The sequence below is a fragment of the Rhinatrema bivittatum genome, chromosome 1, assembly GCF_901001135.1.
Source record: "Rhinatrema bivittatum chromosome 1, aRhiBiv1.1, whole genome shotgun sequence".
Lineage (NCBI taxonomy): Eukaryota > Metazoa > Chordata > Amphibia > Gymnophiona > Rhinatrematidae > Rhinatrema > Rhinatrema bivittatum.
Window position 1 is genome coordinate 130,102,249 of NC_042615.1, and position 24,683 is coordinate 130,126,931.

Here is a 24,683-nt window from a genome sequence, read left to right on the forward strand (position 1 = left end):
GCTAGGTTAGCTGGATAAAGCAGAGTTCTCTGAGGACAGCAGAATGTTAGTCCTCACACTTGGGTGACATCATCGGATGGAGCCTAGCACGGGAAACTTATGTCAAAGTTTCTAGAACTTTGACTGAGCTTAATTGAGCATGCTCAGGAATGCATTATACCACACATACACGTGGGGTCCTCTCCAGTCTTATGATATGCAATTCAAGAGAATGTAATAATAAAGGAGAAGAAACCCATGCAGTAGAAAACCAACTCCACAGGGTAGCAAGCAGGTTTTGCGAGTACTGAAATCCTGCTGTCCTCGGAGAAAACCTGTTACAGTTAATAACACATTGAGGGCCCAAGACACAGCGGGAGGCCTTAGGGAATCCTTCAACTGAAGTAGGCCCTGCATAAAACGTAACAACTATAGGCTGTACAGAGATGGATGTACCATCTATATCATGGTGGTATGCGCCAACTGCACTTAAATTAACTCTATCTGAGTTGGTCTTCAAGCCAGCTTCCAATACGTGTAGAAGGTAGTCAGGCAGTTTTTGTGAGAAGCAGGAAAATGGATCTAGTACCTTCTACTCACACCTTGCAAAAAGCCTTCTCCACCAGTCCATGGAAGGCTTTCTGAAAGCCACCAGGACCAGAAACATATTCTGAGAGTTTGAGTTGTTGCAGTATTAACCTCTCAACATCCAGGCTGTGAGCAACAGGGTCTGGGGGTTGGGATGTTGCAACCTGCCTCAATCATGTGTGATGAGATCTCGGGGAAGTCCCCAGCCTGATCGGTGTCCGGAAGGACATCTCCCTGAGGAGTGGAAAACAGATCAGTCTCAGTCAATGAGGGGCCTCTTTGTCCACTCAAAGCTTTGTGTATTCATTACAAGTGGAGCTGGAAGATACATAGACAGGAGATCCTCACTCCATGGCCAGATGAAGGCATCTGAGGCTGGTTTGCCATGTGAACTGAACAGGGAGCAGAACTGAGGAACCTTCCTGTTCCAAGGCATGGAAGATCTGATTCACAACCCCTTGGTCCAGAGACCATTCATGGGGTCTTAAATCTCAACTCAGTCTGTCCGCTATTACTTTCTTCATTCCAGTCACGTAAATGATCTTGAACACCATCCTGAGGGAGAGGGCCCATGACCAGATCTGTACCGCTTCCTGGTACAAGAGGTACAATCCCATACCTCCATACTTATTGACATATTGCATTGCCAGTTAGTAGTTAGTTTGCATCAGGACAATTTTATTGGACAGAAAATCTCTGAAAGCCCATAGCATGTACCTGATCACTGGGAACTCTAAGAAGTTGATCTGATAAAAATGTTCCATGGTGATCCAAAGACCCTGAGTGCTGAGCCCATCTTTATGAGTTCCCTAAACAGGGTGGATGCATCTGTGGTTAGGACAATTTGGGTAGGAGGACTCTGAAAGGAGATTCCCCCATTCCAGATTTTAAATTACTCGCCACCAGGACAAAATGTCCTGGAAATACAAAGTGACTCAGGTGCGATCAAGATCTGATGCCACTGCAATCTCAGGGTCCACTGAGCCTTTCACATGTGTAAATGTGCCAGGGAAGCGATATGAACTGTCATGGTCATATGGCTCTATTGAATTCCTGCTGCAATGGTTCATCAGGTTGATGTCCATTTGTCAAGACAGGAAGACCTTAGCCTGAGCCGTATCTAGCAGGGCTCCAATAAAGTCCAATTGAGGTGATGGCCTGAGCTGGGACTTGGTATAGTTGATAATGAACCCTAGTGTCCCCAGCAATCAAATGATCAAGTGCCTGGAATCGATGGCCCCTGCCCGAGAGGTGTTCTTGACCATCAATCGTCCAGATATTGGAAAACATGAACTCTAGCTTGGAAAGGTGTGCTGCCACAACAGTCAGGCATTTCATAAAGAAACGTGGGTCTGACACGAGCTCAAACAGGAGTACGCGATACTAAAAGTGCTGTTTCCCATCACAAATCTGAGATACTTCTGGTGACTTGAGAAGATCTCCATATGAGTGTAAGCGACGTTTATATCCAGGAAGCATAGCCAATCCATTTTTGCAAGAAAGTGTTCAGGGTGCCCAGGGAAACCATCTTGAAATGTTCTTTTTTGATGAATTTGTTCAAGGCCCTTAGGTCTAGGATGGGACACAATCCCCGTTTTCTTTGGTATCAGGAAGTATTGGGAGTAAAATCCCCGCCCTCTTTGATCTGGTATAACGTGTTTGACCATTATGGCCATTAAGAGGGAGGAGAGCTCCGCTACTAGTACCTCCTGATGTGCTACCAGGCCCAAGAACAGGCTTGGGGGGGCAATTTAGCAGGGCATCCAATAAGTTCAATCGGTACCCTTGGCAGATGATGGAAAGAACCCACTGGTCTGGGTTACACTAGGCCACCAATTCACAATGAACCGCAGCCTTTCCCCAACCAGAAGATCCATTGCAATGGGCACAGGCGACTGAGCTATGTGTCCTAGGATCCAATCAAAACTCTGTCCCTACAGTTGACTGAAGTGCTGGCTGGGGTTTCAGGGTTCTTTGCTGCCTGGAGCGGGCATGAAAGCCCTGATGAGATTGACAGGAATGAGGAGGAAGAGGACAATACTTCCTCAGGTGGAAGAAGGACTTCCTTGGCCTGGATCTCAAGTGACCTCCTGGATAAGAAAGGTAGGTCTGGAGTGCTATGGAGAGCTTCTGAATGGTCGCAAGGTGGTCCTGGATTTGGGCCACTGCATCCTTGACCTTATCTCCAAAAAGATTATCTTCCATACATAGTACGTCAGAGAGTTGCTCCTGCACTCTGGTCTGAGATCCGAGGCCCGAGGCCATGCAAGCCTACGGGCACTGATTCCCATTGCATAGACCTTCGATGCCGTCTTGAAAACATCATAGGTTGCGTGGACCTCATGTTTTCCACACTCCAGGTCCTTATGCACCAGCAACAGGAGGATGTTTTGCTGCTTTTGAGACAGTTGCTCAGCAACAGCCTGCACCTGCTTCCAGAAGTCTTGCATATACTGATTGATATAGAGCTAGTAGGCAGCTATGCAGACAATAAACATAACACCCTGGAACACCTTCCTACCAAGAGCATCCATTGCTCTTTGATCTTTCCTTGGGGCACCGAGGAATGGGTCCTAGAGCGCTTGACCTTCTTGAAAGCAGATTCGATGACCACTGACTGGTGGGGTAGCTGACTCTTGTCGAATTCAAAAGCTTTTTGGATGAGATAAATTGTGTCCACCTTCCTGTTAACGGGAGGCACTGTGAAGTGTGTTCACACATCCTCAACAGTAACTCCATAAGGATCTTGTGCACTGGGACTGTCACAATCTCCTTGGGAGGCTCCACAAACTAGAGGATATTTAGCAATTTGTGTCTGCTATCCTCTTCAGTCAGTAACTGAAAGGAAATGGCCTCTGCCATTAACTGAACAAAACCTGTGAAGGAGAGTTTCTCTAGTGGGGACTTCCTTCACTCCTCTGGAGGAAATGGATCTGAGGGGAAACCCTCCAAAGCATCATAAGAGACCACGGATGAGTCACTTCCCCAGGGGTCATAGGTGTCTTCGTCCACATTGTTATGGACTGGGGAAGGAACTCTAGGCACTCGAACTCTATCCAGCAGTGCAAGCACCAGTGGAACTGGACATGGTAGCCCAGGCCCCGGTGTCTTCTCCTGCATCAGGGGAGTTTCCTCCTCTGAGGAATCGACAATGATGACTGAATTGGCAGGAGTTATCCATCTAAATGGCTTTTGAATATCTACCTCCTCAGAAATAAAAAAAGAAATCCCAAAAAGCAGGAAAGGAAGGGAATTTACTATATTTAAAGTGGAGTCACTCCATTTCTTATTATATAGCAAATATAATTGTTTTGGGAATTAAGGGACTTACTTTCTTGTAGTACTAAACAAATATTTTCTTTGGAAACTTTGGAAAAATGTATATACAGGATATAAAATGATTTACTATTTTTGGTTTCTTTTCAATGACAAGTTTATAGTCTATAAAATTGGAGGTTACCTATTTGGATTTCAAAAATGTCATGGTAATACACATACAAATGCATAAAAATCAGGGGTTACGTGCGTGGCCGGGCCTTGCATGCGCCGCGTGCATTTTCAAAGGGGCACGGCAACATATGTAACCCCTATTATGTGCTGAAGTGCCGAGCCCAGAGAAAGGGGATGGAAGGGGGGCGGGAAGGGGTGGAGCTGGAGGCAGCTGGTACAGCAGCCATTTGCCACTGTGCCGGGGAAGTGTGCACGAGCAGTTGACCGGTGCATACGAGTTGCTTCTGCTCCATCAGAGCAGAAAGCAACAAAACAAAAAAAACAAAAAAAGAGGAGAACGGAATTAGGGGGTGGGGAGGAGAGGGGAAGAGGGAGGGAGTATAAGTAGGTAGGTAGAGAAGTTCCCTTCCAGTCCACTCCTTAATTGGAGCGAACTGGGAGGGAACTGGGAGAGACCCGATCTCATCGCCATGCTTACTTTTCTAAAATTAGGCCCCCTTGCACGCGCCGTCTGCGGAATTTATAACATGCGCACGCCTGCACATGCATGTTATAAAATCGGCACATCCATATGTATGCGCCGGGAAGGGTGCGCACATGGACGCTCGCGTGCATCTTTTAAAATATACCCCATAGTACTTACTATGGGCCAAAGTTAACAGAAAATGCAATAGCAGGTATTAAAATAAGAAAAAAAAGGACATATTTGCTGTATAAGGCATCAGACTTAGGGCTTGATTCACAATACTTTTTTCCATTCTTACAAAATGGAGAAAAAGCCCTGGTGAATCATGTCCATAGTGAAGCTAACATATTTTCTATTTTCTTACATGATAGTAACCAAAAAATGCTGTACAGAAATAAAGCTCACTGTCAGATATTCAGCAAGGAAACTGAAGATTAGTTTGGTTCATGCTCACATCATTCATACTAGAAAGCTACATACGTGCACATCTGTTCTGTCAGCAATCCACTTAGCTAGCTGCTCTGCTGCAAATCCGATGCGCTGCAGGTCAAAGGTATCTGCTCTCTTGGGTTTTCCTTTCGCAGGGAAGTGCATGAATGTTGGAGCAGAGTTCATGTTGAGCTACAAAAATAGGCACACCACAATTATATTTTAATTATCTCAATTCTACAATATATTGTATAAAAAGTTGTCAATTTTTGCAAACTGAAAGTAGAGTATAGCAGATTGAGTAGTAAATACAAGCTAGGAGAACTACTTAGACTTGTAAATATCAAGTTCTATTCTCCCATTCAAGGAATAATTTTCTCAGTAATGAATCACAAAGCAAATCGAAACCAACTGATTTTAAAGATCCTTGGTTCTCTGTGTCCCCAAAGCTTTCCACCAAATCTCCTATGTACACATTTCTTTGCTACATACCACCTCACGTAATTAGATCCTATTGGTCTAAGTTATAAAGATCATTTTCTTGCATAAATTCCTTGTACCCCCAAAATTTCAGAACTTTAGCTGAATCTGATTCTGTAATAAGGGAGGAGTGGAGAAACAAACACAGTGCAAATCATTACACACAGACACTGGTATGATCCCATAAGCCTCTCTTTGAATAGAATCAAGGTTAAAAATGGAAAATTTATGTTTGGCAAAGAAATAATGAGATCAGTACAAAAGAGGTGTATAACCAATAATTTATAATGTTCAAAAGATGATTTGTCATAAATCATATAAAGGATTTTAATGTTGAAACACAATATTAATCACAGAAAGAAGTAAACATTTGGTTCCCTGACATGGAATCTGTATTTCACCACTGCTGCATTTTACAGTGTTAAGGCGAAGGTTCAGAATGAGCCCATATTGTGTCAATAGTAATATAATGCCACCCCTTTTCTTTGTCAGAGCCCCCTATTAAGAAAAAGAGACATACTCTTTCTGATAGACAGTAGTAAATAAAAGCTATATAATCTGTCAGGATCCTGGCTGCCAGCAGAGGTCTTCATGCAACCATGCTCGCTCATGCTCTAACCACCTACTCATTGATGCCATGACTCAGCAAGGCCAGCCCTATTTAGCCCAGCCTCTCCCTGCACTCGGTGTCGCTTCATCGAGTCACCTTGGCCCACCTTGCTATTCTTATTACAACCTGGCCACTCTGGCCTTCTTGCTCCAGCCTTGCCCTATGGCCTTCTTGGCCTTCCAGCCTTGTCCTGCGGCCTCCTTTGCCTTCAAGCCCTGCCTTGCAGACTTCTAGGCTCAAGTAGCCCTTCCTACCTTATGACTTGCTTTGCCCTACTTGTCTGCTTTCCTTGTTTTGTCTTAGGATATTGCTGTACTTCAGGTTCTTGTTTTATGTCTTTATGTTTTATTCATTTCCTGTGGTCCAGTCCTAGTCTTGTCCTGTCCGGTCCTAGTCTTGTCCTGTCCTTGTTGACCAGGCCTTGTTTCAAGTTATAGTTCTGTGATCAGCCTAGGCATTGCCTCCAGTCCTGCCTGCCACCAAGACCCACCATGTCTCCTGATCCATGCCTTATCTCCGATTCCAGCCCTTGTCTCCAGCCCTGCCTGCCTCCAAGACTCACCATGTCTCCTGTTCGAGCTCTGTCTTCAATTCCAGCTAAGTCCTGCCGGCCACTAGAATCTAAGGGCTCAACCTGAGCGGGAGGTGGCTGGTTCAGGCAGCAGATCCAGTTCACCCTTGCCCCAGAGTCTGGCCCTGCTGCTGTTAGGGAAAATCCCAGAGCCAGCTTGCTCGACCGTGACATAATCCTCTCTTTTCTTGTTCCTCTACTGTTGGGAGGGAATTCTGTGCAAGTCTACTAGGACCAAGGATAGGAGGAAGTGTTTGAATAGCTGATAGGGCTGCAGGTAAGAGATAATATAGAAAACAGCATGATCGAATGCAGGAATATATGCAGTCATATCATGCACCATCACAAATGGAAGTGGGGGTGTGAGTGTCTAGGGTGGTCCTAGGTGAGACTTTCTGTGCAAGTCCATGGGTAGGAAGGGACACTCTGCAGCTGTGCTAGGCCATAAGGGCCCCTGGTGGAAGGGGTTCTGTATTTTACTGAGCAGGGCCCTGAAGACAGAGACAAGGGAAGGGAGTTTTAAATAACCGAAAGGTGTCTATCCTGCTAGTTACAAATATGAAAGAAAAAAGAGATTATCACCTAAAAGCAGTATCTGATCATAAGGATAGGAAAAGAAGACAGTGGTGGCCATCAGATAATATAGCGAATTGAAGAGAGGTGAAAGAGGGTAAAGCCTGGAAGAAGAAAGGGAGTCTGATTCCTGGAACAGAGGGGTGCTGCTGGAAAAGGGGCTAGTTAGTTGAGTAGAAAGGTTTTACAGCTGGTAACAAAAACAAAGGATAACAGGATCATTTTAAAACGAGCATATGTATGCCCATGCGCGAGCAGAGATATGATTGAATTTTCAATCATGCATGCACTTAAAGATAAGGACATAAGAACATGCCATGCTGGGTCAGACCAAGGGTCCATCAAGCTCAGCATCCTGTTTCCAACAGTGGCCAATCCAGACCATAAGAACCTGGCAAGTACCCAAAAACTAAATCTATCCCATGCTACTAATGCTAGTAATAGCAGTGGCTATTTTCTAAGTCAACTTGATTAATAGCAGGTAATAGACTTCTCCTCCAAGAACCTATCCAAACCTATTTTAAATCCAGCTACACTAACTGCACTAATCACAACCCCTGGCAACAAATTTCAGAGTTTAATTGTTCATTGCGTGAAAAAGAACTTTCTTCGATTAGTTTTAAATATGCTACATGCTAACTTCATAAAGTACCCTATATGGTAGAATCTTTGAAGATACCTAAAGATATCATACCTGTTGTCACAAAAGCATTTTTTGTTTCAAAGAAAAATATGCCTGTCACGGGAGGAGGAGAGGAAGTACAGCAATCTCTGAATACCTCGGAGTTGATTGAGCTATCTATAAATACTGAGATTAAAACAAGAGGCAATCTACTGGTAACTTTTGCCTTTGAACAAGATAGGAATCTTGTTTTAAAGGCTTTCTTTAGGAATAGAACTGTTCGATATTATGGTCAACTCATGTGGATTTACTCGGATATAGTCCACTCTACGCAAGAGAGAAGGAGAAAGTTTTTGTCAATGAGAACAGAGGCGCAAAGTCGTGGAGCTAATTTAGTGTTGAGATACCCTTGTAAATGTCTCTTAAAATATCAGGAAAATAAATATATTTTCTATGAACCTGATCAACTAAGGGGGTTTCTAGATGGTAAGAGTAGTAGTGCTGAGCCTTAAATGAGAATATAAAGAGTAGTGCCTCCCTATATCGGTATATTCCTATATTGATGTATTGCATAAGTATTTAGAGCTTCGTTTTTGCCTAAGATGCCCCTAGGATTGCCTAAGATGCCCCTAGGATTTCCTTAGTTTAAGAGACCAGAATTTAAAGTGTATTGCTCTGTTAAATTTTTCTTTAGTTTATATATTGATGGATCTCTTATTACCTTGTTGAGATATGATGTAATATATATCTGAAATGCAAAAATAAAAAATTGAAAAAAAAAAAAGAATACCCTAACAGGGGAGTCTAATTTAGGCGGCGAGACCTGCCAATGCTGCCTATTCTTATCCACCAGGTAGGTACCAGTGTCTCCAATTTATTCTGCCCAAGTGGAACTGGGGGAGGGGGACTCGCCATCTCCGGAAGGGTCCAGGCAAGCCGCCACGCAGCAGGCCCCACGGAGCCCTTCTCAAACATGCCTGGCCATCAATCCATCAATCCCCAGGCCTGACTTTCATCATCTGTGGCCAACCGCCAAGTGGTGGCCCCAAGCCCCCTCTCTTTCTTACTGGCACCTGCCTGCTTCTTTTTAATGCTTCCAGTGTTACTATAGCCTTTACTGGATTTGGTCGCCACCACCACAGGGATCACATCAAGTGAGAGCCAGGAAGTACCCTTCTGCAAACATAGGATGGGCTCCCCCCATACCAAATGGCTGCAGCTCCTGCATAAAACCAATGAATTGTCTCTGCAGAGTCTGCAGAAACAAATCATTTCCCATATTTGACAATTGCACTCCATCTGGAGCATTCAATTCTGCACAATGCATGTTCACCCATTCATGCCTCAGATGATATCCCCCCAGCGGTGAACAGCCTTGGGTACCTGCCGGTTGAACTTGGCACGGTATCTTCCCCACCATCCAATGCCCAACATTTTTCACCGGGGTATAAATTTCAGACCAGATTTCAGACCAGATTTTTTAAGTCAGCAATGATGATGCAAGGCGGCTCAAGTCATCCCTGACTGAGTTCAGCAGAGCCAGGCCAGCGATGTTCTCCAAATCACTGCCACCAAAGATAATAAGGTCGATAGGAACCTGGTTGTGAATGGTTTTGTGAATGATGGTGAGGGACTTGTGTAGGATTCTAAAGCTTATTGGTAGCCAGTGCAGATTTCTGAGGATGGGCGTGATGTGGTCTCTTCTGTTGGTATTTGTCAAGATTCTAGCGGCCACGTTTTGGAACATCTGAAGAGGTTTGGTGGTGGAGGCGGGGAGACCAAGCAGAAGGGAGTTACAGTAGTCTATCTTGGAAAATAGAATGGCTTGGAGGACAGTCCTGAAGATGTGAAAATGTAGAAGAGGTTTAAGTCTTTTTAGCACCTGTAATTTATAGAAGCAGTCCTTGGTTGTGTGATTGATGAACTTCTTTAAGTTCAGATGGTTGTCAATTATCACTCCAAGATCTCTTGCTTGGGTGACCAAGGTGTTGAGGTGGGTCTGCTGAGGGATATCACTGTAGTCAGGAGATATGAGGAGGAGTTCAGTCTTGGCTGAGTTAAGTACCAGATTTAGGCTGGTGAGGAGGAGGTTGATAGCTTGGAGGCAATCGTCCCAGAACTTAAGTGTTTTCGTTAGGGATTTAGTTATAGGGATCAGGATTTGTACATCATCGGCATAAAGATAGTGTTTTAGTTTTAGGCTTGTTAGCAGCTGGCAGAGGGGTAGGAGGTAGATATTGAAGAGGGTGGGGGACAGAGAAGAGCCCTGGGGTACTCCTAGTGAAGAATTGATGCCCAGGGTCTCCCTAGTGCAGTAAGGACTCCCTAGTGCAGCCCAGCATTGCCCTTTTGACAGAGAAATACTGCTTTGCGTGGTCCGTTTCCAGCTTTGAGAAGAATTCAAGAGTGGCTAGTTGTGAACAAATCATGTTCCTGGACAGCCCCTGCTGCTTGGCATATACTATGTAGCTGATAAAGGGATCCTCAGGAACTCTGTGACTAGATCAGCTGTTCGCAATGAGGAATGCCTTCACTTTGTTGTAGTTGTGAATGTAAGCATTCCATGTGGATAGAGCGAGTGATCTTTGCAGTATCTCGCATGCCATTCATTTCCGAAGGACCATAGCTGTTCTAGGACCTCTCTGCTGATCAGCTCCGCTTGCGATGCCAGCTTCCTGAATAGGAACCACTTGCAATGAGAGAGAGAATATGCTTTCTCATTGCACATTCCAGGAATATGCTTTGCTCGTGTTCTTGAGCAGGCAGCATAACACAAACTCCCTCAGCAACTCTGACACCAAGAGGCATTTGGAAGTCTACTTGTTTATTGACTGGACTAACACTGTATTGTCACATCATAATACCACCCATTTGCCACTAAGCGCCTCACCCCAGATGTGTACGGCGACTACAATGGGAAACAGCTCAAGAAATGTGATGCTCCTGGTTAAGCTGTCCAATGTCCACTGTCCAGTGGCCCAGTTACTTCAAAGGGGCAAACCAAGCCCCTTTGAAGTAACACCAAAACCAATGCCTTCTGACACGTCAAAGTATAGCTGAAGGTCGTCACTGCTGATGGGTCTAGGAAGCCATGCTGAAACACCATTGACGTCCTTGAGAAACTTAGACCATAAAGCTAGGTCTTCCTTAAATGGCTTGCCAATCTGCAAGCGGTAGTGATCAAACCAAACCCATCGTGGACCAGATTAAGCGGTGCAGGAAAATTCTGCCCATGGGAATAACTCACATGGAAAAAGGCCAGGCTGCCTTCAAGGGACCTCATGGGCCTCAGCATGACTTTCTTGCTGCACATGGTGAAGGACACCAGATCGGCCAGTTTTGCTAACTTGTTGCCTGAGAGTCTGGATTCCATTTGCATGAAATCGAGCTCAATCCCTAAGAAAGTAAAGACCATTACCAAGCCTTGAGACTTGTCTTCCATCAAAGGGACGCCAAACCTGTGTGCCAGCTCGTGAAACATGTCAAATAACTTGAAGCATTCAGGTGTACCCTCTCTTCCTATAAATAGGAAATCATCTAGATTTCATTTTCATTTCATTTATTACAATTTATTAATCGCTTAACGCAAGATAGGTCTAAGCAATTTACAATAAAACATACATAAAGCAATTTGATTACATCATATACAGAACAATAAAACAATAAACAATTCTTCAAAAAAACAACACCAGGACAGCACGACAAAAACAAAAGACAAAGGGAAAAAAATGGTGAACTAGCGACGATAGCCCAGTTGCCTCTGCAGTTGCCCAGTGTAGGAAGGTACTAAATGTTTTGAAGTAGGTGCACAAATTCGAGCATCCCATTGGCAGACACTTGTCGTAATAGAAGCCCCCCTCAAAATGGAAACCAAGTAGTAGGAAACTGCTCAGGTGTACCAGTAATAGCCAAAAAGCAGACTCGATGTCTGCTTTCACCATAAGGGCACCCTGTCTGCAGAATCTTAGCAGCTCTAATGTAGTATCAAAGGATGAATACTGTACTGAGCAGTACTTAGAGGGAATATAGTCATTAACGGAAGACCCTCCAGGATGAGATAGATTATATATAACCCTGTATTTTCCAGGCTCCTTTTTTGGAACGACTGTCAGAGAGGACAACACATGATGCTCCAACGGGGGTTTGCCGAAAGGACAGGCAACCCGCCCCAGCTGAACCTCTTTCCTGAGCCTCTCCCTGACAATACCTGCCAGACTGCGCGCCAAAGGGACATTGACCACCTTGACAGACTGCGGCTGACCTTTGTGAGGAATAAGAAGACCATCTTGGAAACTGATCTGTAAAGTATTTGCCCCCACCCTATTAGGGTAACGTGCCAACCAGGGAAGCTTCGCCTGCCACTTTAAAGGGGTCAGGGCAACAACCTGTCCTCACCCTCTACTTATCTTTTCACAAGCATTTGTTTCCCAGGTGGGGTGCTGCGCACCGATTGCAGACCTGCTTATATCTGTAATCTATAGTAGAGCAGGTCCCCTGGCTGTATTTCCAGCAGATGTCATTAGGGACCTGTGTGCGCTTGGCTTGCCCACCACATGCCTGCTTGCTAAAAAAGGACCACAAGCTTGCTTTGGAGTCAAATTCCTGCACCATCATTTTGGTGACCAAAGGCTGACATCCTGTCTTCTCCAAGACATAACAGACTTACTGGCCATTCTCTCCTGAAAGGCCTCATCATAATTAAGACATGCAAATCCACTGTGGTCTTTTCTGCACTTTTGTTCATATTGTAAAGTTTTATTATTATTGCACCCCTGTTTCTTGTGAACCAGCATGATGGGACTTTCGTCCTGAATGTTGGTATATAAAAAAAACTTAAATAAATAATAAATAAATAAATATAAGCACCCAAAATAGTGTCCAAGTATGTGAACAGGGGCTACACTGCAGAGGATTCTGCACGCACAACTACAGAAGCCATTCAAGTGAATGCATGCACCCGGTAAATGATCTCGTTCTGTGTGGGTTTAACCGCTTCCAATTCCTTTTTCCTCTCCCATTTCATCTGGCAATGCTTCCTGTGCTCCTCCAGTAACCGGAACAAGTCAATGTAATACCTGTGCCTGATGCGATGTCTAATAGTTTTGGGCACAGATTCCCAAAGTTCAAGTTCTGCTCCGGGCAATTCTGGGGGGCATACAACCTCCTCCCGGTCTAATCTACTTGCCACAGAAGAGGAACACGAACTTCTGAACGAAGAGGAAGACAAACTGGATGAACCGCTGTGTGAGGAAGACAAAGACTGCCTGTGCCTTACTCACTTGGGTCTATCCCTTCCTCTGTGCTCCTTTTGAGAAACCTTATCTAAGCTCTGCGAAACAGACTTGCCATGATCCTCAGTTGGCCAGGGCACCGTTGCGGGAACCTCTGCCGGTGGCTTCATTGTCGGGGATCTGTCATCAGCATTGCTGCCTTGGGACTCGATTGAGCGCTCAGTGAATACCGGCATTGACTGCTTGTCTCCTCACTCCCAGGTTGATGTGGGCTACTTTGAAGCGCTATAGGAAGCTCTCTGCACCCACGTCTGCGTCTCATGCGACAAGGATGCTCATGTGGCAAGGACGCTCTCCGAGACCCTGCCGCTATCGGGATATGGTGGAAATTCCCGCTAGGAGTAAGGGGGAGAATTCTGTCTGCCTTCTGGAGTCCTTCCTACCTTATTCCCACCTTTCCCAGACTTTTTTGCACCCGCCTTTGCTCCTTGAGGTGGCTCGGATGCCCTATCTCCTTCCCATCAGCTTCTAACTCCCCTCTGGTCAGAAACGCCAGCAGGCGAGAGGGCCATAGGATGGGGAGCCAATGGGCTCCTCAATGATGGGGGTGCCTAGAACCTCCATAGCACACTGTGCTGGGGCATGCTGAGCCACAGCCAAGGAGTTGGACCTCAGGAATATCCATACAATCATTAGCAGCACCTCAGATTTGCCACATGTTCAGTTATTCCAGATAGGCCGAATTATTATTATTATTTTGTTTAATAATTAGAATTATTTTTTTAGGAGCATGCAAGACATAGGAGCATGCAGTCTCCTGAAAAAAAAATTAGTTCTTACCTGATAATTTTCATTCCTGTAGTACCACAGATCAGTCCAAACCATGGGTTATGCCTCCCTTCCAGCAGGTGGAGACAGAGATAAACTTCAAAGGCACCCTCAGTTAAGCTGGTGTGCCTCCTGCATCCCTTCAGTATATCGAATATCAAAGCAGAATAGGACTAGCAATGAATCAAGCAAGAACAGAACTGTAAACATGAACGCATAAACATGAAAACTGTAGCTTTCTTTCTTAGTATGCTGCAATAATACAAATGAAACTTGTGCGCCGCGGACTGTATAGGTCACCCTGTTACCCATTCCCAGTCTTTGGACAGGCATTTGGACTGATCCATGGTACTACAGGAACGAAAATTATCAGGTAAGAAATAATTTTCTATTCCCTGTACATACCCGGATCAGTCCAAACCATGGGATGTAACAGAGCTTCCCTAAACCGGGTGGGACCTCGTAAGGCCCACGTGCAATACGCCACTGCCAAAGTCTCCGGGCACCTGAACGTTCAAGTGGTAGTGGCGAGCAAAAGTATGTAGCGTCTTCCAAGTAGCAGCTCTGCAAATCTCTTGAGGTGATACCAACTGGCATTCGGCCCATGAAGATGCTTGCGAATGAACCAAATGGGCCTTCAGGCCCTCAGGAACCGGCCTCCCTTTACAAATGTATGCAGACGATATGGCTTCTCTTAGCCATCGAGCAATCATTATTTTAGACGCCTTGTGCCCCTTCTTGGGACCGCTCCATAAGACAAACAAATGATCTGAAAGTCTGAAACAATAAGTGACCTCCAAGAAACATAGTAAGGCACGCCGAACATCGAGCCAACGAAGCTCTCATGCATGCTGTACATCATTTGACAAATCGGGAAAGGCCAGAAGCTCAACCGATTGACTTAAAAGGAAAGATGAGACCACCTTGGGTAAAAAGGACAGTACCGTACGCAGAGAAACTCCCGAGTCCGAAATCCTCAAAAAAGGTTCCCTACAGAAGAGAGCCTGTAACTCAGAAACTCTGCGAGCTGAACAGATAGCCACCAAAAACACCGTTTTCAAGGTGAGGTCTATCAACATTACCTTTTTAAGGGGTTCAAATGGCAGATCACACAATATGCGAAGAACCAGATTAAGACTCCAAGAAGGACAAACCGAACAGACTGGGGGCTTCAAATGCCGTACTCCTCTGAGGAAACACATTCTGGATGTGACGCCACTGAGCTACCAACCAAGGAACCGAGGGCCGCTACCTGTACCCGGAGGGAATTGAAATCAAGCCCTTGGCTAAACCATTTTGTAAAACGTTTAACTTCTGAGCAATTGTAGCGTGTCTGAGAAAAATCTCTCTCTCGCGAGACCACGTTTCAAAAACTCTCCATACCCTAATGTAAGAGAGGGAGGTAGACATTTTCCTGGCTTGTAGCAATGTAGTGATAACCTCCTCTGAATATCCTTTCTTCCTCAATCTCCTCCTTTCAAAAGCCAAGCCACTAGACAGAAGTGAGCTCCCTGGTCGAAATATATAGGCCCTTGATGGAAAAGATGTGGAAGATGCCCGAGCCGTAAAGGGCCTTCCACGGCCAGATTGATGAGATTTTTTATTTTATTTGTATTCATTTATACAATTTTTATATACTGTTGCACAGTAATATTCCATCGCTACGGTTCACAAAATTTAAAAAACATAAGTTAGTACAAACACCTTAAAATTAAGCTTGCATTATTAGTTATAACTTAATACAACATTAATAAAAATTTAAAAATACAACTAAAAACAAACATTTCTATCAATAATAAAAGGTTTAACCACGGACGTCAGGGCCACTTGGGAGCCATTAGGATTACCCGCCCTGGGTGGACCTCTATCCTGCGAAGCACCTTGCCCACCAGAGGCCAAGGAGGGAACATATACAAGAGAACTTAGGTTGGCCAGGGAAGTACTAGCGCATCGACCCCCTCTGCGCCGTGATCTCTTCTGCGACTGAAGAAGCGAGGAGCCTTGGCATTGTCCCTCATCGCCATCAGGTCCATGTGGGGAGTCCCCCACCTTTGAGAAATGAGATCCATTGCCTCGTCCGAGAGCTCCCAGTCTCCTGGATTTATGCGCCTCAGACTGAGGAAGTCCGCTTGTATGTTGTCCTTCCCGGCGATGTGTGAGGCTGCTAGCATCGCAAAGATTCTGCTCCACCCAAGTCATGAGTAGCTCTGCCTCATCGGCTACTGCTTGACTTCTGTGCCTCCCTGACAGTTGATATAGGCCACTGTTGTTGTATTGTCGGAGAGAATCCGAACCGCCTGTGGCGGAAGAGTGGGAGAAATTGTTGCAAAGCCAAGCAAACCACTCTGGTCTCTAGGCGAATGATCGACCATCCAGACTCCTCTGGGGACCAACTGCCTTGCACAGAATGATATTGGCAGACAGCTCCCCAGCCAGAGAGGCTGGCGTCCATAGTCACCACTGTCCATCTCGGAATCTCCAGATCCATTTCTTGAGACAGCTTGTGGGGGCAAAGCCACCACCCAAGACTGGACATGGCGAGATCAGTGAGTGATAGAGGGAACTGAAAATTCTCCGACTTGGGATCCCACCAGGAAAGTAATGCTTGTTGTAATGGTCTCATATGAGCAAAAGCCCAAGGAACCACCTCCAGAGTGGATGCCATCGAACCAAGCACCTGAAGGTAGTCCCAGGCCTTGGGCAAGGGAAGATCCAACAAGCGCTGAACTTGGTCCATCAGTTTGTTTCTCTGGTCTGGCAGAAGAAAAACTTAGACTGCTGTTTCGAACCTAGCTTCCAGAAATTCCAATGACTGAGAGGGAACTAGGTTGCTCTTGGCCTGATTGATGACCCAACCGAGGGATTCCAGAAGAGTGGTCACCTTGCGGATCGCCTCCACACAGCCATCCCTGGACTTCGCCCTGATAAGCCATTCTTCCAGGGTGAATAAGCAGGTCTTGCCTCCGAAGAAACGCCCCACCACCACCATGACCTTGGTGAACGTCCGGGGCGCGGTCGTAAGCCTGAAGGATAGTGCACAGAATTGGTAACGCATTCCCAGGATCATAAATCAAAGAAACCTTTGATGATCTTCGCGTATGGGAATGTGCAAGTATGCCTCCATCAGATCCAGAGAGGCCAGGAATCCCCCCTTGAGTACTGCTGTGATGACGGATCGCAGGGACTCCATACGAAAGTGTGGCACCTTGAAAGATTTGTTTACCTTCTTGAGGTCCAAAATCGGCCGGAAGGACCCCTCTTTCTTTAGAATTACAAAGTAAATGGAGTACCTCCCTTTCCCCCAGTGCCCTGGGGAGACCGGCTTCACCACTCCCAGAGCCAGTAGGTGCTCGAGAGTCTGACGAACAATCTGCCGTTTGACTTGTAGGCCGCAAGGAGATATTAGGTAGAAGTCTCTTAGAGGCTGAGCAAATTCCAAAGCGTAGCCTCGTTCGATTATGCTTAGCACCCACTGATTGGATATAATGTTGGCTCACGCCACGAACAATTGGGACAGGCAACCCCCTACCCGAGGGATCGAGGGATGGGCTGGCCCCATCTCATTGTGTATTCTTGGAGGTGGGAGAGGAGGAGGCACCACCCTCTCGGAAAGCTTTACGCCCCCAAAAGGATGAAGACCAGGCTTGGTTCCTGGGTACTGCTTGCCATGGACTGGCTGCTTGCTGCCTGTTCTGCCGAAATCTTCGCTGTCCTCGAAAGTGAGAGTGGGATGAAGGAAAACCTCTGGAGGGTTTCGGTCTGTCCTCTCGCAATTTGTGAACCTTGTTCTCCCCCAGGGACTTGATCAACTGCTCCACATTCTCCTCGAACAAAAAGCCCCCTTTAAACGGCATAGCACCAAGCTGGGTCTTGGAGGAAACATCAGCTGACCAGTTCCGGAGCCACAAAAGCCTTCTTGCCAACACCACCGATGACAGAGCACGAGAAGAAGTGCAGAGCAGGTCATATAGTGCATACGCCCCATATGCCACTGCAGCTTCCAAATGCTGCGCCTGTTCAGACTCCGCCAGAGGGAGATCATCCCGAGATGTGAGCAATTGTTGTACCCAGTGCAGGCTCACAGGCAGCAAATAACTGCTACACACTGCCACCCAGATATCCAGGGCCGACACCTCAAAAATGCGTTTGAGCAGCACATCCAGCTTGCAGTCCTGCAGGTCCTTGAGAGCCATCCTGGGATTGTGGTTCTTTTGACACCTGCTGAAACCGAAGTGTCCACCTTAGGAGACCACAAAAGAGCCAAAAAAATCATCCACTAAGGGATAAAGCTTATCCATGGCTCGTCCAACCCGCAGACCAGAATCCGGAGCATCCCACCCCTGGTTCTAATTCCTCTCTCTTAAACAGGCGGACCACCTTAGGGTCATCGCCATCCAGGGGATTCTGTTTCCCCTGATCCTCATCCACACCCCCCCCCCCCCCCCCCCCCCGCTGGAGACAGAGAAATACTGGAGGAATGCAGGAAGCACACCGGCTTAACTGAGGGTGCCTTTGAAGTTTATCTTTGTCTCCAACTGCTGGAAGGGAGGCATAACCCATGGTTTGGACTGATCCGGGTATGTACAGGGAAACAGGAATTGCATGGGAAGCCAGGGCGAAACTAAACATGCAGGTGTATTAAATATTGTAATTAAATATTTTCTAAAGTTTAGAGTGGGGAAGTGTTTCAGCACTACCAATCGGGTGACTGAGGCGGGATTCAAAAAGTCGCAATTGCAGTAACCAGCACTTAATCACACTGCATTGGGGCCAAGGAAGAAGAGGCCGAATAAAAGGGAGCCGGCAGGTTTTAAATTTCCTGCCGAACACCTCTTCCCCTGCCAACGCCAGTGCGCTGCTCCTCCACGCCAACTGAGTGGTCCGGCAATGGGAGCCTTTCTGATGACATCGCCGGACCAACCAGGAGGAGCGGCGTCACAAGCCGTGCCGGCCCTGACGAAAGAAGGAGCTCCTGCCATGGTGCCAGCCGGATGCGGCCAGTACCATTTCTACCATCGCAGAGGGGAGAAAGGGACCCCCCCTCCCCACTGCACACCTCCAGTAAGCTAGGCAAGACGGGATAGCACTCTCATGGATGTATCAGGCACCCGGTTATTCACAGTGCCCACACATCTGGGCGCATCTTAGAAACACATATTTCTACATTTAAGAATTGGTCCTCCTGATGTAGTTTCTGAAAACACAGTCCTTGTTGGGGGACCATAGGTTTCATCTGTAAGACGCAAATTTCCTGTGTTTGTTGAATCCATTAAATGTACTATCTTGAATAGCAAAAAATTATAGAAGCAAAGTTTTCTTCCAGACATCTGATATTAACAAATCTTACAGAAATGTCATAAATATTGTTATACTTTTTGAGTTTTTATGCTGTATAATTTTTTAATTATACTATGTGACAAATCTACAAGGCTAATCAAATTCATCAACAATTTGAACACATTAAAAAATATAACCCATAATTGTTACCTGTTGAAAAACATCTGCCCCCTCATCATAGTCCACTACAGTGAAGAAGAGTTTGTTAGAAAAAGCAGATGAATAGCGCCACGAATTAGCCAGCACCTGATATTCTTCATTAGCTTGCCTGTTAAGTACAATGGGTTAAGTACACATTAATATGTATTGTTAATAAAGCAATGCCATAAAAAGATAATTATATTGATTTGTAAGTGTTTACAAATGAAAACTGAACACACCAACAGAAGTAGGTAGGTCATTAATTTACATTATTAATGTCTACATTTCTGTTTCTAATCTCAATTTTCAAAATTTACCTTATATAAAACCATGAGCATACAAATATGGGGTAATTAGTCAAACATCCAGATAAGTAAGGGGGTTATTTTGAAAGGCTTATCACATGCAAAAAGTCCCTTATCATGTGCGATAGCAAGCGGGGGGTGGAGTCGGGGCAGCGAGGGGAGAAGTCGGGGCGGCGAGGAGGCGGACTCGGCGCTGTCTTTGCTGGCGGCGATAAGGTAAGCCACGTTATCGCTGCCAGTAGCGCGCCCAATAGCACCACCTTTCACGGTGGTGCTATTGGGTATGAAAGCCGGCAGCGATAACACCAAGGTGGTGCAATGGCTGCCAGCTTTCACAGGCCCGCCCCCCTTTACTGCTGGATTCACCATTCTGTGCAAGAATTAGTTAGCAGGATAACACTTATCTAGCTAACTTACAAGGGATATTCAACAGCACAATTATTTTGCTGAATATCCCGTAAAAGTCACCAATTAGTTGGATAAGTCTTATCCAGCTAATTTTAGACCTGCTAATGAGTAGGTCTAACTTATTCAGTTAACGTACCAGATAAGTCCAAATATCGGCATTTATCTGGCTAAGTTAAACAGATAAGTAGCAACTCCCTTATCTGCCCACATCCCATCCACCAGTTATCCAGCTAAATACTTAACAGCATACATATTTATCTGGCTAAGTGGTGACCATTGATTGCAGACTCCATCACTTAATCGGATAAGTCGCTACTTATCCGGCTAAGTAGCACTGAATATCGGCCTCTATAAAATGTTTACTTTATATTTTAGTATGTAAAACATGTTTAGGACCATTTTGAGAAAAATAACATAAATATCAATATTCAAAGCCTTTGTGTGTGTAACATTTTGCTTATACACATAAAATATGACCTTTGAATATTTTCTCCCACTGAATGCATACATTTTATGTGTGCAACTTTTTATTTGAACCATATTTACTCACACAAAAAGGGGTTTCAATGGAGGTGTTTCTGGGATGCGTTTTAACTATATCTATGAGTGCACATATTGATCGCTGTCTTGTTAAAGCAAATTTGCTTACTATAAATGGTGATTTCTGTAGATAGCAGAATGAATTAGCCATTACATGTGGGATGTTGTCATCTAGCAGCACTGAATGGACTCCTCTCTATTTTTTCTGGTAGTAGAGGTTTCAACTCTGTTGAGCATATGATGGAGTTCCTGCACTGGCATTGCCTCATGAGCCTCCTCAATCGATAACAGAGCTTAAGCTAACCAGGCAGTCAACACTGTAAAGAGGCAGGTGAGTATTTAGCTTGGCTAATTCATTCTGCTATCTACAGAAAACACCATTTATGTTAAGCAAACTTGGTTTTTCTGTTAATAAGCAAGCTGAATTAGCCATGATATGTGAGGAGCACCAAGCTGAGAGCTGCAGTGGAGCATTTACTGGTAAGCAACCCAGACTCCACTGTGAAGAGTAGACTACTGCAAGAACACATAATACATAACTGCTAATTCAAATTTACTATTAGTTCTTGAGAGACTGTTCATACAGTAGTGGGACGTAAAAGTGAGGACAGACAACCTTGGTGCAGCTTTGCAAATGTCTTTGAGAGGTACTTCTCATAAATGGGCAATGGAAGTGGTCATAGCTCTCACTTGATGAGTATTGACAGAGCATTGATTTGCAAGCCTGCTGAAGTGTAGCAGTGCAAAATGTATTCCGCTATCCAGTTTGGCCATGTTCATGTAGCGACCACTACTCCAAGACTGTTAAGGTCGCACAAAACAAAGAGCCGGAGAGCCTGGCAATGTGGCTGAGTCCTTTTCTTCTAGTAGGCCAGAGCTCTTTTGCAATCTAATGTATGAAGAATCTTCTTACCTTCATGACACATGTTGAAGATGCAAAATCTGTAATTTTTTTTTTTTTTTTTTGCTTAGCACTGAAATGGGGTGATATGGGTGCAGCAGTCACAGCAAGGTAAACACTCAAGAAAAAATATTGAGAATGATAATGCACATCAATGCTAGTGTTCAGAAATAAAATGAATGGGGAGGCCTGCAGAGGTACTAGTTAGGAGAGACAAGTCCATTCAGAGCTGCGAGATGACATCACCTTACATGTAATAGCTAATTCAGCCTGCTTATCGACTGAAAGATACACAATTCTGGTAAAAAAAAAATCACAATTCTAACTTTACCCAAATAAAGTTACAAATGTAAATTTAACCAAGTATATTCCACAGAAGACTTGTGTGTATAAGTTCTGAATATCTAGAAGAAGCAGCGTGCATAACTGTTGCCAGATAAATTTGCTGCATCCCCAACATTTGACTGCTTTTTTCATAATTTTACATAACTTCTTTAATCAAAATGATCTTTTCCATTTAAAAACAAGTTATTATATAACTTAATTTCTAATCTAAAAGCCCTGTTTCCCACATTTGACTTGAAGACTTCATTTATCATCATCTGGTGGTGGAATATGTTCCACTATCCGATTATCACTATTATCATCTCCCTTAATATCCAAATACTCAAGCAGTCGATAGATTCACATGGCCAAAGATTCTGTTGCAAATGCAAACAAAAGGGGTGAAAGCAGACAACCTTGTCTCGTTCCTCTATGCAGTGAAAACCTCTGGGATAACATATCATTCACATGTATCTCAGCTTCGGGATTTGAATACAGACTTTTAAACCACATCAAGAAGATTCCCCCCAAAACCAAACTGAGAAGGCTCAAGAACAAATATAGCCACTTAATCCTGTCAAATGCTTTCTCAGCATCCAAAGACATTAATAAAGCATCTTCCTTAGTAATTCTAATGTAATGTATTAAATTCAAAGTACACTTGACAATATTTACCCCTTTCCTGCCTTTAATAAATCCAGATTTGTCTCCATGGACTATATAAGAACAAAAGAATTGCCATACTGAGTCCGACCGAGGGTTCATCAAGCCCAGTATTTTGTTTCCAACACTGGCCAATCAAAGTCACAAGTACCTGGCAAGATCCCAAACAGTAGATAGATCTGATTCTGCTAATGCCCAGGGATAAGTAGAGACTTTCCCCAAGACTACCTGGGGCTCAATATTCAGAAAAAAACATGAATGTTAGGGGGTCATTTTGTAAGCGTATCGCACGCAACAAGGGACCTTGTCGCGTGCGATAGCTAGATCGGGACGGAGTCAGGGCGATGTCAGCACCGGAAGAGGAGGAGTCGGGGCGGATGCTGCAGAAACATCGGTGGCGGCGATAAGATAAGACCCCTTATCGCTGCCAGTAGCGCGCCCAATAGCACCACCTTTCACGATGGCGCTATTGGGTGCGAAAGCCGGCAGCGATAACACTGCTGTGGTGCAATCGCTGCTGGCTTTCGCAGTCCCGTCCCATGCTTCGCCCCCGCCCCCGTTACAGCGCTATTCACAAAACATTGCGAAGTTAGAAAATCCAGCCCTAAGTTAGCCGGATAAAACTTATCCAGCTAACTTACATGGGATATTCAGCAACATGGCTATGCTGCTGAATATCCCTGTATTTGGCACTACTTAGCAGGATAAGATGCATTCAACTAAAGGCCATATTCATTAAGGCTTTTCTCCCATTTTGTGTCTATGGGAAAAACCCTTAATGAATTAGGTGTAACTTATCTGAGTATCGGTACTTATCCAGCTAACTGGGTCATTCATCAAAATGTGTTAGGGCCCTAACACGTGCAATAAATATTGCAACACACATTAGTATGCACATTTTATGAAAATAGGGAGAAAGAGAGAGAGAGAGCGCAAGAGAGAGAAAACCTCTGTATAGAGTCAATATGACATGATAAATATATATGAATCATTTATAAATATATTAAAAAGCACTAGTTGCAGTACAGATCCTTGAGGTCTGCCTTTCTCCATATAGAAAACTGGATATTTAGACCTACTCTCTGTTTCCTATCTTTTAATCAGTTTGCAATCCACAACAGGACACTGCTTCCTATTCTATGACTTTTTAATTTTCTCAGGAGTCTTTCATGGGGAGTTTGTCAAATGCCTTCTGAAAATCCAAATAAAATATATCCACTGGCTCATCAATATCCACATATTTATTAACCCCTTCAAAAAAGTGGAGCAGTTTGGTGAGGCATGACCTCTTTTGTATAAATCCTGCTGGCTTTGACCCATTAAACCATGATTTTTACATTCTGTGATTTTGTTCTTTAGAATAATTTCTACAATAATTTTTCTGGCAATTAAGTCAGATTCACTGGTCTATAGTTTTCTGGATCCCCCTGGAGTCCTTTTTTAAGATCAGCGTTATATTGGCACCCTCCAATCTTCAAGTATATTAGACAATTTTAATGGTAGGTTACATATTACTACTACTACTACTACTACTTAAGATTTCTATAGAGCTGTACAACATACGCAGTGCTGTACAAACTATACCCAAAAAAGGCAGTCCCTGCTCAATAGCAAATAAGGAGCCATTTGCTGCCACAATCAGGTGGCAAGGAGGATCATTTAATGTTTTATGGACTTTTGGTACCCCATATAAAACTGGTATCCATGGATATTTAACCTGCAAAAATGACATTTCCTTAGTGGTCAAAAATCCTTGACCCTTTGCAGTTTCCAACAACAAACAGTATTTTACAACCTGGGTGTAAGGTGATAGCACTGAGAATCACTGACGTATAAGATCCAACACTCAAAGCCACCACACCTTCTCCTTTATCAGCTGGCTTGATGACTATCTCTTTGATTTCTTTCAAAGATCTTAAAGCTAATCCCTCTGTCAGGGAAAAAGGCATGTTTGCTAAGTTTGAACTAGGGTCTGCCCAGTTTTAGGTCAGGATTATGCTCACTTAGCAAGAGAATGGCTCAAACAAGCCAATTCCACAATAAAGATAGCCTGCTATATGGCCCTCCCTCCTGAGTATCTGGATTGGTCCTCAGGGGACTCAAACAGTACTGGGATTCCTGACAGGTTTCACCCAGCATTTAGACAACATAGTGGCCAAGAAAGGATGTAGGATCCTAGAGGAGACCCTAGAGTTCTTCTTGAATATATAATAATGTGAAACCGTAATCAAGCCAAG

The 24,683-nt window shown here is 44.6% G+C and overlaps 1 protein-coding gene across 3 annotated transcripts in view; it reads right to left on the minus strand.

The window, feature by feature from the left end:
* The window catches only part of TUSC3 (tumor suppressor candidate 3), a 248,904-nt gene that overhangs the window by 153,359 nt on the left and 70,862 nt on the right, over positions 1 to 24,683 (minus strand). For 2 of the 3 annotated variants that reach the window (XM_029587161.1, XM_029587175.1), the window contains exons 3-4: positions 19,315 to 19,432; positions 4,964 to 5,104 (exon numbers count right to left, since the gene is read on the minus strand). In XM_029587161.1, the coding sequence (XP_029443021.1) occupies positions 4,964 to 5,104; positions 19,315 to 19,432 (259 nt within the window). The remainder of the gene's footprint in view (positions 1 to 4,963; positions 5,105 to 19,314; positions 19,433 to 24,683) is intronic. The other variant, XM_029587168.1, reaches the window with a different exon arrangement.